The following is a 17,064-nucleotide window of genomic DNA, read 5'->3' on the forward strand; positions in this document are numbered from 1 at the left end:
CTCCAGGACAAATTTTTCACCATGGGTCAGAATTACAATTGATCATTAACATTCCGGATTGTTGTTGTTGTTGAGAAATGTGAATATCCCTATTAGAAACTAATAATTTTTTAAACTGAGATATAAATGATATACAAAATTGTGTGAGCTTAAGGTGTAAAACATACGGATTTTGATACATTTATATTGCAATATGAGGCTAATACTCTTTCGCAAGTAAATCAAATCATACTTTATGCTTTTAATATTTTTTATGTTGGCTCAGTCAAGAAATATGGAAGAGAACTATCACAATTGAAATAACTGGAGTATTTAAATTACCTAAAACAATTTTACACGAGAAGTAATTTATTCAAGGCAAAGATAAAAGAATCAAGAGGTAAATAGTCAGAAGCAGACAGCAAGTTTCCTTATTCTCAGTGATGGCCCTGCCTCCAAAGTCAGGCTACACATTACAGACACATTTCTGTTCATTAGTCACTGTTAAAATTAATGTGCTATAACAATTTAAGGAGGGCATTACCACTTTAAGTACTGTACAACAATATCAGTCCTTGGAGACAAATGTATTCCTTTCCTTTTCCTTGTGTACATTATTTCCTACAATTGAACTGAAATTTTGATCTATTCAGGATGGACAATAATCAATGCACAGCTGGGAAGCTTTATTCGGTAAATATGTGACTACTAGTAGTACGACAATCTCTTCTTCTTACATGCTTTTTACTTTTTTTTTTTTTTAACAAATAATCACTTAAGCTTCACAGTATTTATTATTGCCACAGATAGTTGTTTAGTCACTTAGTTGTGTTCGACCCTTTTGAGACCCCATGGACTGTAACCCACCGGGCTCCTCTGTCCATGGGATTTCCCAGGCAAGAATCCCAGGGATCGAACCTGTGTCTCCTGCGTTAGCAGGCAGATTCTTTACCACAGAGCCACCAGGGAGGCCTCCACTGACACTGACAGTACCCTATTCTGAACTCCCATATCACATAGAGCCTCCTCTGATCCTTGGGCTTCCTGCTCCCTTTCTCCCCAGTAATCTCTTGTTCCCTCTTCGCTTCTGATCAGAGTGCCTACAGGCTCCCGCATTATAGCCTTTAATACCTACTTTCTGTCATAACATACCCAATGGATGAGGTATACAGTGAATAAGTGCAATGCCCAAGAGGCAGCTGTTAATTCTACCCTTTTTCTCCATTTCAAAACAGATATTTGTATGCAAGTGACTGAGCATGATGTTACTCTTTGGGAAATCTTGGAAACATACAGAAGGACGCACACACACACACACCTCAGACATAAGATGCCCCTGTCAATAGTGTGACCCACCATTGCCATGCTTCTAAATGAAGGAGGTTTGCAGCCCTTACAGTGGGGCATGGTTTGCGAATATTTCCTGATCTTCCCTTTCTCCTCTTTCCTCATAATCTTTCTCACAAAACTCATCCAATTCCATGACTTCTACTATTATCTCAACGGAATTGACTCTGAGGCCTTAGACCCACATTTGCAAATTACTGCCAAACATTCACACACACACATCCTACCACTATTTCTAACCTAAACCAGCTTCTTCTGATTTTCTTATTTATTTTCATATCAATACTATCATATAGTAAGCCAAACCTGAAGCTAGTAGTTATTTGTGGCTCCTCATGCTTACTTACCTCTCTTAGCCAAATAAAACTGTCAAATCAGTCAACTCTACCTTGCAGAGCCTTTCATAGCCTCCTCCTTTTCTCTATTCACATTATCAATACCCTGACACAGGCTCTCATTTTTATTTATTTTTAATTAATTTTTATTAGAGTAGAGATGCTTTACAAGGTTGTTAGTTTCCACTGTACAGCAGAAGTGCATCGGTTATGCATATACATACATCCCCCCTTTCTTAGACTTCCTTCCCGTTTAGGTCACCACAGAGCGTTGAGTGGGGCTCTCTGAGCTGTGTGGCAGGTTCTCATTAGCTATCTATTTATACAGAGTAGTGTATATATGTCAATCTCAACCTCCCAATTCACCCCACTGCCCCAGGCTTATTATTTTTGTCTCTTAATTCGACTTCCTTTTTCCAGTATCCCTTCACTCCAATTCATTACTCATACTGCTATCACCTGAAGAGTCCTAACTTGTGATTTGATTATGCCACTTCCTGGTCAGAAGCCTCCAAAGGTTCCCTATTGCTCACAGATAAAAGTCCAAACTCCTTAACCCATTACTGAAAGCTCTCTTAATAATCTGTCCCCAGCTCGTCTTTTTGGCTCTGTCACAAGCATCTTCATGTGTCCCATATAGCAGTTAAACCAGATTACTCTCTTTTCCCCCAAACACACTGTGATAGCAAACCGCTGCTTATAAGATACCTAAATTTAGAATATTTCAATATGCCCATTATCACAGCTCCAAGCCTTTGATGTTTCAATGCTAACTTTTCCATGAAGCTTTTCGCAACACCCTGAGCTGAATATGTTCCAACAATCTACAACTCCTACACCACTGAATTAGTGCCTGAATGGTGCTTCTCATCTAAAATCCCTTATACTCGTATCTTACATCTTACTAAACTACCCTGTTTCTAATTCTATAAATATTCTATCCTGTAAGGGTCACGTTGGTTCTTAAGTTTCCAAAATTCAAAGCAACAGCAAAAGCTCCCAAATAGTAGGCCATAACAGATCAAAACATGATAAACATGATACTTGAATAAATTGATGACTGAAAAAAAAATGGGATCAGGGCAATTACAATTCTAATTCTCTAAGCAGAAACAGAAAAGCTTCTATGTTCATATGAGTGATACATATTTTTTCTACTTTTTGCCATAATATGTTCTGAAAACCATGTTATAAAGAGAGTGGTATTTTGCCTTTGGGGATTGTGCTTTTGACCAGAGACTCGTGATCAAATAAATCACTTATCAAATAAATAAATAAATCTCTTATCAAATAAATCATTTATTACATGTTGGATATGAACAACACGCAATAAAAGCAAAGATATGACAACTGTAAATCCTTATAAATTAAAAGTATGAGATGAGCATTTTCTTCTTTCCTTTTTTTTTCCTTTTTGGCCTTGTTGTACAGCTTGCAGGATCTTCTTAGTTCCCTGACCAGGGACTGAACCTACACCCTTGGCAGTGAAAGCCCACAGTCCTAATAACTGGACCACTAGGGAACTCCCAAGATGAGCACCTTCATATGGGCACTTGGGCACATATTTGATATACCAAGAGTTCTAATATATCACAAATTATGCCATACATAAAAAATACAATTATTACTACCTTTCATAAATCTCACTAAAGTCAGTATGCTAGCTATAATAAACCAAAGCTGAGTGGATCATTTTATTTACCTTCTAACTATTTAATAGACTATTTGGTGCTTGTGTGGAACAGGTAATTCAAATGACTTAAGTCTTTCTTTCAAGATCAACAAAACCAACTCCCAAGCTGCCCCCTAAAGTAGAACCATTTCATTTTAGTGAAATTACTGTGAAAACCTGACACATTCAGTATAATTCCTCAGACATTAGAGGCATGTTCAAAGAAGTACTAGATTTGTAAAAGGAAATCTTACGTTCTGGCCAAGGTCTATCACTTACCAATTGAGTGACACACAGCCTCTCTGTGTATCACTTAAAGGTAAAATGCATATAAAACAATGACTACCTCAAAGAGTACAGAGAGAAAATTCAAAGAGATAATAGAACTTAACTGATTTTAAAATGCAAAGTCCCATCAGGAATTCAGCTATTATTAACTATCAATACCGTTCTTGATGTTGATGGCATTTGGTCCACTATTACCATGTTTTAAAGTGAAAAGTTGAACTGGCATTTTGCCCCCTCTAGTCTTCCTGTTTCTTCAGAAATACATGTGCTCCTTTTCAGTACAAAATAGCAAGGAAACAGAGTTGTGAGGTCAATCTTAACCACCTTTCTCATTCTCAAGCTCATCTGACACCTTTCAGGGCACTTTGCACTATGCTAAAAAGCCACAGAACCAACTATCATGTGGGAGAAAGGGAAATTTTGGTCACTATATTGTGCAATTCTGTGGACATTTCTTTCAGTCAATACAGAAGGAAAAGGTCTTCTTCGTGTGCAGGAGAATTAAACCATTTTGCTTTCAAAGTACATACAACTTCCTAGAGACCACTCTTCAAGTGAGGAATGGCAAGGGACAAAGAGGGAGAGAAGCCAGAAAGGTGTCCATCAGGACTGGTATCCCTGTCTTAGGAAGCTAGAGTAGTGTTTCCCTTGTACCTGAGAGAATGAGAGAGAGTACCCACCCACCTCACCTTCTACACAGCACCACTGAGAGGAAGAAAGTATCTGAACTGGAGGGAAGAAGGCTGGAAGGGGTTGGGGAGAGGGGTATACTTTTCTTACTCCCAGATTACAATTTTTTAAAAGAACCAGAGGGTCCAAGGAGGAGGAAAGAATTCTGGAGACTAAGAGACTGTATTGATAGTAGTCTAGAGCTGGAATTTGCTTTGTTGTTTAGTTCTAAGTCCTGCCGAGTCTTTTGCGACCCCATGGACTATAGTCTGCCAGGCTCCTCTGTCCGTGGAATTTTCTAATCAAGAATACTGGAGTGAATTGCCATTTCCTTCTCCAGGGTTCTTTCTGACCCAGGGATGGAACCCACGTCTTCTGCATTAGCAGGTGGATTCTTCACTGCTGAGCCATCAGGGAAGCCCCGGAGCTGGGATAGCTTCTTATCAATGCTACCTTCAATGCAAACAGTCATATAAACACACAATCTAAAGAAAAAACAGTATTCTTGCTATGTAAACCCAGTTTTAATTTGTAGCCCCTGGTTCCTCCCATCCAGATTGTACCCAAACTCAAACCCATCCTAAAGGGAAATTCTTGAGCTTCTAATGGATTATACAAGCATCAATGGACATAGACCAAAGAGCCCTCCCCATATACTCTGGGACCTTTATAAGACCTGTAGATTTATTGTTCTATTACATGGTGAGATGGGGGGGGAAGGGGGGCTTAGAGCCAGATTTAGCAATAATGATGATGATGATAAATAACGCCTTGTGATATTTCTTACACTTGACTAAGTGTTAGTCGCTCAGTCCGACTCTTTGTGACCCTATGGACTATAGCGTCTGTCCATGGAATTCTCTAGGCAATAATACTGGAGTGGGTTGCCATTTCCTTCTCCAGGTACACTTGAATAAGATGGAGTAAAAAATAATCACACACGACCAAACAACTGTTCAGTTTAAAATCTGTGTTTCAGTTCAGTTCAGTTGCTCAGTCGTGTCCGACTCTGTGACCCCATGAATCGCAGCACGCCAGGCCTCCCTGTCCATCACCAACTCCCAGAGTTTACTCAAACTCATGTCCATCAAGTCGGTGATGCCATCCAGCCATCTCATCCTCTGTCGTCCCCTTCTTCTCCTGCCCCCAATTCCTCCCAGGATCAGGGTCTTTTCCAGTGAGTCAACTCTTCGCAGGAGGTGGCCAAAGTATTGGAGTTTCAGCTTCACCATCAGTCCTTCCAATGAACACCCAGGACTGATCTCCTCTAGGATGGACTGGCTGGATCTCCTTGCAGTCCAAGGGACTCTCAAGAGTCACCACAGTTCAAAAGCATCAATTTTTCAGCACTCAGCTTTCTTCACAGTCCAACTCTCACATCCATACATGACCACTGGAAAAACCATAGCCTTGACTAGACAGACTTTGTTGGCAAAGTAATGTCTCTGCTTTTTAATATGCTATCTAGGTTGGTCATAACTTTCCTTCCAAGGAGTAAGCGCCTTTTAATTTCATGGCTGCAATCACCATCTGCAGTGATTTTGGAGCCCAAAGAAATGAAGTCTGACACTATTTCCACTGTTTTCCATCTATTTCCCATGAAGTGATGGGACCACATGCCATGATCTTAGTTTTCTGAATGTTGAGCTTTAAGCCAACTGTTTCACTCTCCTCTTTCATTTTCATCAAGAGGCTTTTTAGTTCCTCTTCACTTTCTGCCATAAGGGTGGTGTCATCTGCATATCTGAGGTTATTGATATTTCTCCCGGAAATCTTGATTCCAGCTTGTGCTTCTTCCAGCCCAGCGTTTCTCATGGTGTATTCTGCATATAAGTTAAATAAGCAGGGTGACAAGATACAGCCTTGACGTACTCCTTTTCCTATTTGGAACCAGTCTGTTGTTCGATGTCCAGTTCTAACTGTTGCTTCCTGACCTGCATATAGGTTTCTCAAGAGGCAGGTCAGGTGGTCTGGGATGCCCATCTCTTTCAGAATTTTCCACAGTTTATTGTGATCTACACAGTCAAAGGTTTTGGCACAGTCAATAAAGCAGAAATAGATGTTTTTCTGGAACTCTCTTGCTCTTTCGATGATCCAGTGAACGTTGGCAATTTGATCTCTTGTTCCTCTGCCCTTTCTAAAACCAGCTTGAACATCTGGAAGTTCACAGTTCACGTATTGCTGAAGCATGTCTTGGAGAATTTTGAGCATTACTTTACTAGTGTATGAGATGAATGCAATTGTGTGGTAGTTTGAGCATTCTTTGGGATTGCCTCTCTTTGGGATTGGAATGAAAACTGACCTTTTCCAGTCCTGTGGCCACTGCTGAGTTTTCCAAATTTGCTGGCATATTGAGTGTAGCACTATCACAGCATCATCTTTCAGGATTTGAAATAGCTCAACTGGAATTCCATCACCTCCACTAGCTTTGTTCGTAGCGATGCTTTCTAAGGCCCACTTGACTTCCCAATCCAGGAAGTCTGACTCTAGGTGAGCGATCACACCACCGTGATTATCTGGGTCGTGAAGATCTTTTTCGTACAGTTCTTCTGTGTATTCTTGCCACCTCTTCTTAATATCTTCTGCTTCTGTTAGGTCCATACCATTTCTGTCCTTTATCGAACTCATCTTTGCATGAAATGTTCCCTTGGTATCTCTAATTTTCTTGAAGAGATCTCTAGTCTTTCCCATTCTGTTGTTTTCTTCTATTTCTTTGCATTGATTGCTGAGGAAGGCTTTCTTATCTCTCCTTGCTATTCTTTGGAACTCTGCATTCAAATGGGAATATCTTTCCCTTTCTCCTATGCTTTTCGCTTCTCTTCTTTTCACAGCTATTTGCAAGTCCTCCTCAGACAACCATTTTGCCTTTTTGCATTTCTTTTCCATAGGGATGATCTTGATCCCTGTCTCCTGTACAATGTCATGAACCTCTGTCCACAGTTCATCAGGCACTCTGTCCCTTAAATCTATTTCTCACATCCACTGTATAGTCATCAGGGATATGATTTAGGTCATTCCTGAATGGTCTAGTGGTTTTCCCTACTTTCTTCAGTTTAAGTCTGAATTTGGCAATAAGGAGTTCATGATCTGAGCCACAGTCAGCTCCTGGTCTTGTTTTTGCTGACTGTACAGAGCTTCTCCATCTTTGGCTGCAAAGAATATAATCAATCTGATTTCGGTGTTGACCATCTGGTGATGTCCATGCGTAGAGTCTTCTCTCGTGTTGTTGGAAGAGGGTGTTTGCTATGACCAGTGCATTCTCTTGGCAAAACTCTATTAGCCTTTTCCCTGCTTCATTCCGTACTCCAAGGCCAAATTTGCCTTGAGCTTTGCTGGAGCAGCCGTAAAGAGATACCCCTCATCCAAGGTAAGAGAAAATCTGTGTTTAGGCAACAAATATTTATGTGCCTCCTGTAGGTACTGCACCCTTATTCGCTACGAACATTTGGTGAAGTTCCTGTACAACCATAAAACCACTACTTCAGTTCTGTCCAAGGAAAGGAGGAGATTTTTGCACAGGACTGGGTAAAGTCTTGAAGGAAGAGCAGTGCAATGCTCTGGGATCAAACCCAATGGGAGGCAAAGAGGCATACGGAAGAGAGAATTCCAAGGGGAAAGAATTCCCATCTGGATAGTCCTCCAGAGAGCTCAGCTATAACTCTGTAAGGTTCTGTGTTCTCTTTTCATAATAGAAATTACTGCCTTGTATTAAGATACTGTTGTTGTTCAGTCGCTCAGTCATGTGCAACTCTTTTAGACCCCAAGGATTGCAGCATGCCAGGCTTCCCTGTCCTTCACCATCTCCCAGAGCTTGCTGAAACTCACGTCCATTGAATCAGTGATGTCATCCAACCATCTCATCCTCTATTGTCCCCTTCTCCTCCTGCCTTCAATCTTTCCCAGCATCAAGGTTTCTAATGAGCTGGCTCTTCATATCAGGTGACCAAAGTATTGAAGCTTCAGTTTTAGCATCAGTCCTTCCAATGAATATTCAGGACCGATTTCCTTTAGGATTGACTGGTTTGATCTCCTTGCAGTCCAAGGGACTCTCAAGAGTTATCTCCAACACCACAGCTCAAAAGCATCAATTCTTTGGCCCTCAGCCTTCTTTACGGTCCAACTCTCACATCCATACTGGACTACTGGAAAAACCATAGCTTTGACTAGACGACCTTTGTCAACAATGTCTCTGCTTTTTAATACGCTATCTGGGTTAGTCACAGCTTTTCTTCCAAAGAGCAAGCGTCTTTTAATTTCATGGCTACAGTCACCATCTGCACTGACTTAGGAGCCCATTTTTGAATAGTTCCTACTAATGTCTTCAAATTGGATTAACACATTAGTAGGAACTATTCTATAAGTGGCTTTAAGAAATAACTCTCAAAAGTACTAAGACATGTATCAATACAAGACAGAAAGGCCTTTCCGCACTGAAAAGCATTACAGCAGAGATTGAAAACTAGAAAGCTGTGAGCTAACTCAGGTCAAGCGGCTTTAATGTCCACAAAATGTTAGGTGCCAATAAATAAACTTAGAAAGCTCATGTAAAAATGATTGATTTACAGCTTTTCTTGAAAAATTACCACATCAGACAACATTGGGCCCCTGCAGGCCCCTAGCAGCAAACAGCTAGACCAGAAAGTCACTGAGCCTTTTAATCACCTATAACTCACCACGGTCCAGCACCTTCAGTACCTATGGCATACTGTCTGGCTTATTTGGGTACCTAATGGTCCCTGAAGGCACCTGAATTGGTGACTTCAGTTTCAAAGGAGAAGTGAGAAACTGTCATTAAATACATGGCAACTCAGAAAGAGGGGTGACCCAGCACTTGAAGGCCAGTGGTGGCCTTAATGTTCACACAACCTCTGCCTGCAATGCACACTAGACATGAGAGAGAGAGCAGGTCCAGAACCAGGTCACTTCCTTTTAGCCTTTTTTCTGCACTGAATTATCATATAAGAGGTTTCTTCTCAGTTATTAAGTCTAAACAATAGCTACCTCAGTGTAAATAGTGACTAGAACAACACTAAAAGAGTTGATGCAGACTCTGCCTCTCCTGGTTGTAATAGATTAGGCAGCTTGCTTTTAAATTAATGGTGTCTCAGCCTCCTCATTCATAAAAGGAATGAGTTTAGCTAGAATCATCATTAAGATCACTTTTAGCTGGCCCCTCCCCATCTATACCAGCTCTACTTATCTAGAATCTACTAAAACCACAAAAAATGTTCAAGGTCTACACCTCTACAAAACTTCTCCAGACTCTTTGAAGTTTAAGTTCATAAACTCTACCACCCAAATTTAGCACTTACTAATTCTCTAATCTTTTTGCTTTGAGTTTGTTGGTTCCTTCCCCATATTCAAACAGAAAATCCCTTTAAATAAGAGACTATCCTGTTTAATTTTTAAATATTCCACAGCATTTTACATTTATTTACCATTCAGTAATTGTTTGTCAATGAAACTAATAACTAAAAACTGAGAATAACTATAAAATGGCAAACTTCCCAAAGAGCTACTTTCATCAGCCCCCTGAGAAATAATTACCCTTATCAGCATCACAACTTGCCCAACTGATTCAGGCAGGCATAATGTGTACTTTGCAGTGAAGAAACACATAACTGGATTACCCTATTACTTTGTATTAACACATGGTCATTGCTTCCTTCCACAGTTGAAATGCTCCAAAGGGAGAAAATACAAACATTAACTCACTACAATAATATACTGTAGTACTCGCTTAAAGATTAGGTTACTCACTAAAATACAGCATGAAAAATTTTTTCTTATCACAACTAAGAAAAAAAAAATCAATTTCTATTAAGTGCCTGCAGGTCAGACATTTAAAAACTACAGTGAAAACCACCCTAGCTCCTTCCCCACCCTATGGATGTCATCAGAAGTTCTGAGTAAGAGGAGGCCAAGTTAAGATGCCATGTGGGCGGGGATTTACCCACCTTCACCAAAAAAGGAATGGTATACAGGTTTTACTTGTTCTGGTCAGTCTCCCCCACCCCCACCCCCAAATAATTAAAGCTTTGGATATGTGGTCAGTCCTTCCCTATTAAAGTAAAGCCAACAGGAGAAAAGAATAATTCAAGTATGAAATTACTTTTTAAATTATTTTGTGATTGCCTGGCTTATTTAATGAATTTAAGATAGTTAAACACTAGTAAACTAGATTAACAAGTGTTAATCATGTCTTAACAGCTAGCAGAATCTAGTGGATTGAAATTAAGTCCATTTCAAAAATGCTTTCCTGGTAACAACACTTAATACAGGCGTTTCCACTTAACCCATATTCTATGGAAGAAGGATTCGTTCAGTAATTTGTTTACAGGACGAATCTGTAATCTGTTCTGTCATCTGTAAGGCTCAAGGGTCTGAAACAAGAGGTAGTGTGCATGAACGGTAGAGGATTGATTAAAAGCGGGAGGTGAATCATGGAAAACTCCCCCTTGGGCCTGTCTGGAAAAAAATAATGGCACTATCCAATTTTAAAGTATGGGAAACACTGATTAAATGCCTATACATTTTTTTTTCTGGGGAAATCCCTGTCAAACGCAACGGAGTTTTATAATCTGAGGGAAACAAAAAAGAGTCTCAAAATTTTTTTAAGTAATTAAAAAAAAAAAGACCTTGCAGTAGTTTCAAGCCTTTGACTAGCTTGCTTTTTTAATATCTGGCGTCGCTGATCCCCGGTTAACTCATCGTCTGACGGGAAGCCTGTCCAGTCGATCCACACGCAGCGCTGAAGAGCGCTCGGGATAAGGCGTCTTCCCTTAGCCACGCCCACACACGGAGCGTCGCGAGGAACGGAAAGGGCGCCCAGCCTCCTCACCCCCCTCACACGCCAGTCTCCTCCACTTAACAGCAACAGCTCAAACACCTCCCTGTCAAATGAAACGGACAGAACCCAGACTAAACCGGGGCATGATGTCGCTGTGTCTCTTAATATAAGTGAAGGCCACTTAAACTCTCCTACTGCCCTTCGAAAGGAAAACCCTAACTGCCGCCCCAAGTCCCATGCGTGCATGCATAATTTATACGTAACCCTGCGCCTATTTTGGAGAACTCCAAAGGAACGGAATACATTTCTCTCTCCGGGATGGCAACCGGGCACGGCGTGGGAAAACCCTTCAATTTCCGTTTTCTGCTGTGCCCACAGCACCAAAGCGTCAGGCACCGGTTCCTAAGCTAGTTTCACGTTCGTTAAGAGGCTTCACACAATCTAGCAGAATTCTTCAAAGCCGGGGGCCAACTCGCTAATTTCAAATTTCGGGCGAAATGATGAAGAAGAGCGTCCTTCTCCCCAGTTCCAGCCGCTCATCAAAGCGACGAGTTCTGAGGAGCGACTCTCCACAAGTGACTGCGACCTTCCCTCATACGCACACATCCTACTCCACAGGCTAAAGCAGCCGTCGGGGAACGAAGTCCTTACTTGGCCACCAATTTGGGGTTGGGAATCTCCCTCTCCAAGGACCACCAGCACAGGAAGAGAGTCTCCCCCCCTACACTCCCAGCTCTCTGTACCCCTCAAGGGGCGGGGCTCGGACTCCAGGGAATCAGACCAGGCAACCTGGACACCCTAAACTAGCAGGAGACTCCCCCACAAACACCCCCAAACCAGCCTGGCCAATGGCCGCCAGTGAGGCAAGCCCACCAGGCGTGACGTCAGGTGTGATTAAGTTGGCGCGTCACCTCGACGTCAGCCTCTCACCTCTCGGACGTCCCGTCCCGGGAGCAAAACTCCGGCGACTTTGAGCTCCGCCCCCGTGAGAGTGGGAGGCGGCCAATAAGGGCGGTCCTAAGGAGCCCCGGGGGCCAATGAGACGAGCTCGGGGCGGGGCGCGAGGCCGGGGGGCGGGGCGGGCGGCGGCCGTGGCCGCCGGAGGTCTGGCCTGCGCGCAGTATATGACAGTACGTCAGCAGCGGGATGGCCGTAGCTGTGGCGGCGGCTGCAGACGCCCGAGCAGCCGCGGCCGCAGTGGAGGCTGAAGCCCGAGCGGCGTCGGCGGCGGCACCCCGGGGAGTTTAAGATGGCGGCGGGGGGGGCGGCGGCAGCGGCGGCGGGCCTGCGGGAGGAGCAGCGTTACGGGCTGTCGTGCGGGCGGCTGGGACAGGACCACATCACCGTACTGCATGTGAAGCTCACCGAGACGGCGATCCGCGCGCTCGAGACCTACCAGAGCCACAAGGTGAGGCCGGGCGGCTGAGCCGGCCCGGGCTCGGACAGAGGGGAGAGGGCGTCCCCGGCCGCGCCGCCCCGTGTCCGACCTGGCGGCACCTGGCTCAGGGCCGGCGGAGCGGTGACTCGCCTCGGCTGCCGTCCGCGCGCGCCGCGGTGGGGCCGGGCAGGGCCGGGCGAGGGTGGCTGACGGCCGCCACCGTCCGGGGCCGGCCGGGCGCCGGGGCGTGTGGCCGGGGAAGGCGAGCGGGCGGGCGGGCGGCCCCTGGCGGCGGGGCCGAGGCCGCCGCAGCCCCTGAGCCGCGGGGACTTTCCGACGGCGCCCGCGGGGCTTTTCTAGCCTTTTCGGTCCCGCTGAGGGAGAGAGGCAACCAGGGAAGAGACGAGTGAAATGGCTCCTCTGCCCCCACGACGTTTGGGGGTGGATGGGGGAGGGCAGCGTCCAGATACAGAACGGAGAGGAGCGGCTGGCACTAGCCGTCCGCTTTTGGTGGGGTGAGGGGGGGAGTCCTAACCGTAGAGCCGCGGAGAGACCGGGACCCAGGCGCTCCGCGTGTGAAGGTGGGACACACACTTACCCGCAGGGACTTGGGGGCACACGGGCGGTCGCGTACGGGGCGTGGAGGGGTGGGTGGGGTGGGTGCCCACCGTGTACTCGCAGAGGCTGACACGGGCGCTCCGCGTCTGCGGGCGGAGGGGGGCACACCTTACACTTCGAGGGACTCGGGCACAGGGGCGCTTCGCGTTCCCAGAGAACCGGGGAGTCACACACACACACACACACACAGCTCACCCGGGAGCAAGGACCTCGGTCCCCGAGAGAGGAGGATTCTCTGTGGCTCCTCATCCCCCAAAGACGCGTCGCTCGCGGCTGGGGCGGACTCATTGACCTAGAGAGAGACCGGGATCGGGGTGCGGGGCTTGGGGAGGTGGTTACACTGCATTCTGGGCAGACTCGGGTGTCGCACCCCGCTCCGCCTTCCGGAGAGAGACCCGTGGACACAGACACACACACACAACTAGAGCACAGCGAAGGCTCACAGATTCGGCGATTGGAGGACAAACCAAGGAACGCGTTTGCAGGTTTAAAAAAAAAAGTGAGAGAGAGGGTGGAAGGCACTGCCAAGGGACGCAGCAAGCGGAGTGCCTGGGGACGCCGTTTATGGCCATGCAGTACCGTGTGTGGGTGAGGGAGGCAGAGTGGACACATCGTGAAAGGGAAGGCATAGATCATCTGAGAGACCGGTTAACAGTCGCTCCGAGAAGAGAGACATCCGTGGAGGAGAGAACCCGCAGGGCATCCCGACGAAGAGCCGAGCCCATGCCAAGGAAACGCGCACCGATTAACTGATCTCATAAAGCAGGCGCAGAGGCCGGGAGGACACCCGGACACACACAGTTGTTCAGATAAAAGTGGAGAAAGGAATTAACATCTGTTGAGCTCCCACTAGTGCCAGGCACTTTAAATGCTTCGAAGGAAGGCCCAGAGCCGTAAGCAAAACGTCAGGAGAGGTGTGAACCTGGGCCAAGGGAGACTTAACCTTCAGAGGCGCCCCCATACCTAAGGCTGCACGCAGGGGGAGGCACGCGGCTGTGCACCGCTTGAGAAGTGCCTGAACTCCCCTAACAGTGTACGTGTAAACAGCAGGAGACACTCAGGGACATGCCTGCAGATGGTACTCACAGATTGAGTAGGCGCATGAATGTACATTCCAGGGCATGTGTGTTACCCACCAGAGACTACAGGTGAAAAAACCCTTAGACCGGGGAGTGGAGGGCGGAGGGCGTGCACAAGGAGAAGCCTTGCACACACCTGTGAAATCTCAGGGGGGAAAAAGGTCTCAGGTATAACTGGGAAGTCAGTGTATACTCAGCAGTAGGAAGGGGAGGAAATAAAGAAAAACTGCTTGTGTCAGTAGCTACTCGCAGACAGGTGCATCTGCAGGGGAGAGAGCAGCGCCAGCATGGAGTGTGAGGCCCCGAGTGCGGGAAGCCAGATAGGCGGGCAGACAGTGGAGAGAAACTCAGCCCTGCAAGATGGAGAGATAAGTCTGTCTCTGTTCCTAGGGGAGGGCGTGGAAGGAATGACAAGAGGGAAGAAGGTAGGTCAGGGTATGTAAAGAGGAGAAAACGCTCAGAAACCGGAGAGGAAGGAGTCAGCCGGAGGAGGCCAACCTGCAGTCAGAAACAGACCCAGGGAGCAGATAACTGACACACAGGGGTGGGGAGGCATCTCTGGGGGCAGTGGTTCAGCCAGCCATCTTGGAGGACAACTGGCAAACCGTACAGCTGAATACAGCAAGACTGACAGACGCTGGATCAGAGGGAAGAAGCGGGTGGGTGAGGAGGCCACCCAGGGAAGGGGTGCTCCCCAGGGAGGCTGAGGCGACAGGAGCCCCCAGCGTGCCGTGACCTGCATGGCTGCTGGCACCCAAGAAGAGAGTGCTATTTGTTTTCCTCCCCTGGTTTCTGCCTCCCACACCTTAGCGCTTCGTGCTTGGGATTAAAGTTTAGAATGCTTTGAGTCCAAAAGCCCCCACATTTATATGCCATTGTCTTAAGAAATAGCAGATCAAAAATTCTTCCAGCCCACTGCTTAGTTCTTGATTATTTATGTTCACTTTATAGGCAAAGGTACCAAAGTCAATGGCTTTCCTTACTCCTGACTACTTCTGTTGCCTATGAATAGCATTACTGTCTGTTTCCATCTCTGTGTATGCAAATTAAGAGGTCTGGTCAGTCTGTACAGAGGCAGAGAAGGGAACCGGAGAAGACTTTTCCAAGCCCTTCTACCTTTCTGAGTGTAGTCCTTGGGTGCGTTTTCTTCTGGAAGGCTGGTAGTAAAAGTGGTAATATGCAGGGAGAGGAGGAAGAAGTAAGCTGATCTGACGGTTACGGTTGGTCCCAGCCTCGTTTCTGACTTAACCAGTTCCGTCCCCAGGCCTCACTGTCACTCTGGCCACGGAAACACTTTAAGGGACTTGGAAAAGCAGGAATCGGGGTAAGACTGGGAACTTCTGACAGCTGAAAAATGGTGTGTTTAGCCAAACCTCCCACAGGGCCCCTCCTCCTGACTCAGGCAGACGGGGGCTCCCCCATCACAGTAAAGTTGCCAGCAGTAGGCAGATGGCCCAGCTTTTATCCTCCAGGAGAATGATACATACTTGGTCTGTTACACTTTCCACCCTTATCAAAGTAGGGCTCCTTACTTTAAATTGTAGCTGCATTTGGAATTCTGTTCTCTCCTGGGGAGGAGGGGCAGGATAGCTTTAACCTCTCATGTGAAACTTTCCCTACCATTCCTGTACTTGATAGGAAGGTGCTTGATGCTTGACAAGTGGCCTCCCAAGTGTTGGCCTATGCAAGGTTATGACTGTTATTCCTCCTCTTGTGATGACTTTCTAAGACCCAGAAACTTCAAGAGGTTAATTTCCTAAATTAAGCATCAGAGTTATTTTTATCCAGATTATTTTGTCCATTGGATTTTCCTAAATTAACCTACTTGACCTAAGACTTCAGGGAGGTACATTTAGGAATTTTAGGAAACTATGACTTAGGCTAAATACAGAAGTTCTCTAGATGTAATTGGGCAAGTATCTGAAATTATTAGAGTCCATGGAAACAGAATCTTTAATTGGAAACAATTCCTCACTGTTTCAAGACAAACAAACTTAATTGACCTTCATTACTCAAGTTTTCTATTTTTAGAGAAGAAATGAAAAATGCTATTTGGGAACCTTTTAAACAGAGATTAGGGTGGGGGATAGAGACATTGTGAGTTCAGGAATAGGAGTTATAGTTGGAGTAAATATCTCCTAGAAATTGTTTTTCACTCAGTTTGCATACAGAAACAGTTTCCAGTTGATTATATACAAAAAAGTATTAATTGGAAAGTTATTTTCATGGTTTGCAGAATGAACTCAAAATACTGATACAGATATTCAGTATATATTGCAAAGCTACTTTTTCCCCCCATAGTTATTTTGAATGAAATTACAAGTTACTAAACAAAATCACATATTACAACTTTATAGGCATTCTAATTCATGTCTGAATTTATGGTCTATATAATCCCTATACATTTTAAATGATTTAATTTAAATCCCTATACATTTAAATACATTTTATATGTTACTATAATTACATATTTCTCCCAGATATATCTTAAAAGTGTTTTAAATCAAACCCTAAAATTCTAAAGCTTATTTTAGCCAATTCCTTCAGTAATGTGTAGCTGGCTTTATTTTGACATTTGAGTAAGTCATTTTGCAGTAACAAAAACCTTATCAAAATATTGTTTTCAGAATCTGCCATTGCTGAGCCTGTTGATTTTTTTTTTTTTTTTAATGTTTACTCAAAGTTTCAAAGGTGGTCGCTCAAATAATACTATCATGTTTGTCCAACTGTTACGCAAAAGTCTTGCATAGATGCATCTCTAGGCAGGAGCCATTCATTCTCTGTGCCTGAGCATGAGAAAGGAGATGCTTTAAGGGTTCTGTTAATGCATTCTCTTGTCAAATCCAGTTATTGGCTTTAAATAAATTTTCCTGCTTTGATGAGTGTCTTCTAGGAAAATGATAGTGTTT

General features: G+C 44.8%; 1 protein-coding gene across 1 annotated transcript in view; it reads left to right on the plus strand.

Annotated features, from left to right (window-relative positions):
• The first annotated feature begins 11,980 nt into the window (after window positions 1-11,980).
• ELL2 (elongation factor for RNA polymerase II 2) overlaps window positions 11,981-17,064 on the plus strand; it is a 70,009-nt gene continuing 64,925 nt past the window's right edge. Inside the window, exon 1 of the mRNA XM_043464609.1 lies at window positions 11,981-12,488. Coding sequence (XP_043320544.1) covers window positions 12,330-12,488 — 159 coding nt within the window. The 5' untranslated portion in view covers window positions 11,981-12,329. The remainder of the gene's footprint in view (window positions 12,489-17,064) is intronic.

Source organism: Cervus canadensis, chromosome 4 (genome assembly GCF_019320065.1).
Source record: "Cervus canadensis isolate Bull #8, Minnesota chromosome 4, ASM1932006v1, whole genome shotgun sequence".
Classification (NCBI taxonomy): domain Eukaryota; kingdom Metazoa; phylum Chordata; class Mammalia; order Artiodactyla; family Cervidae; genus Cervus; species Cervus canadensis.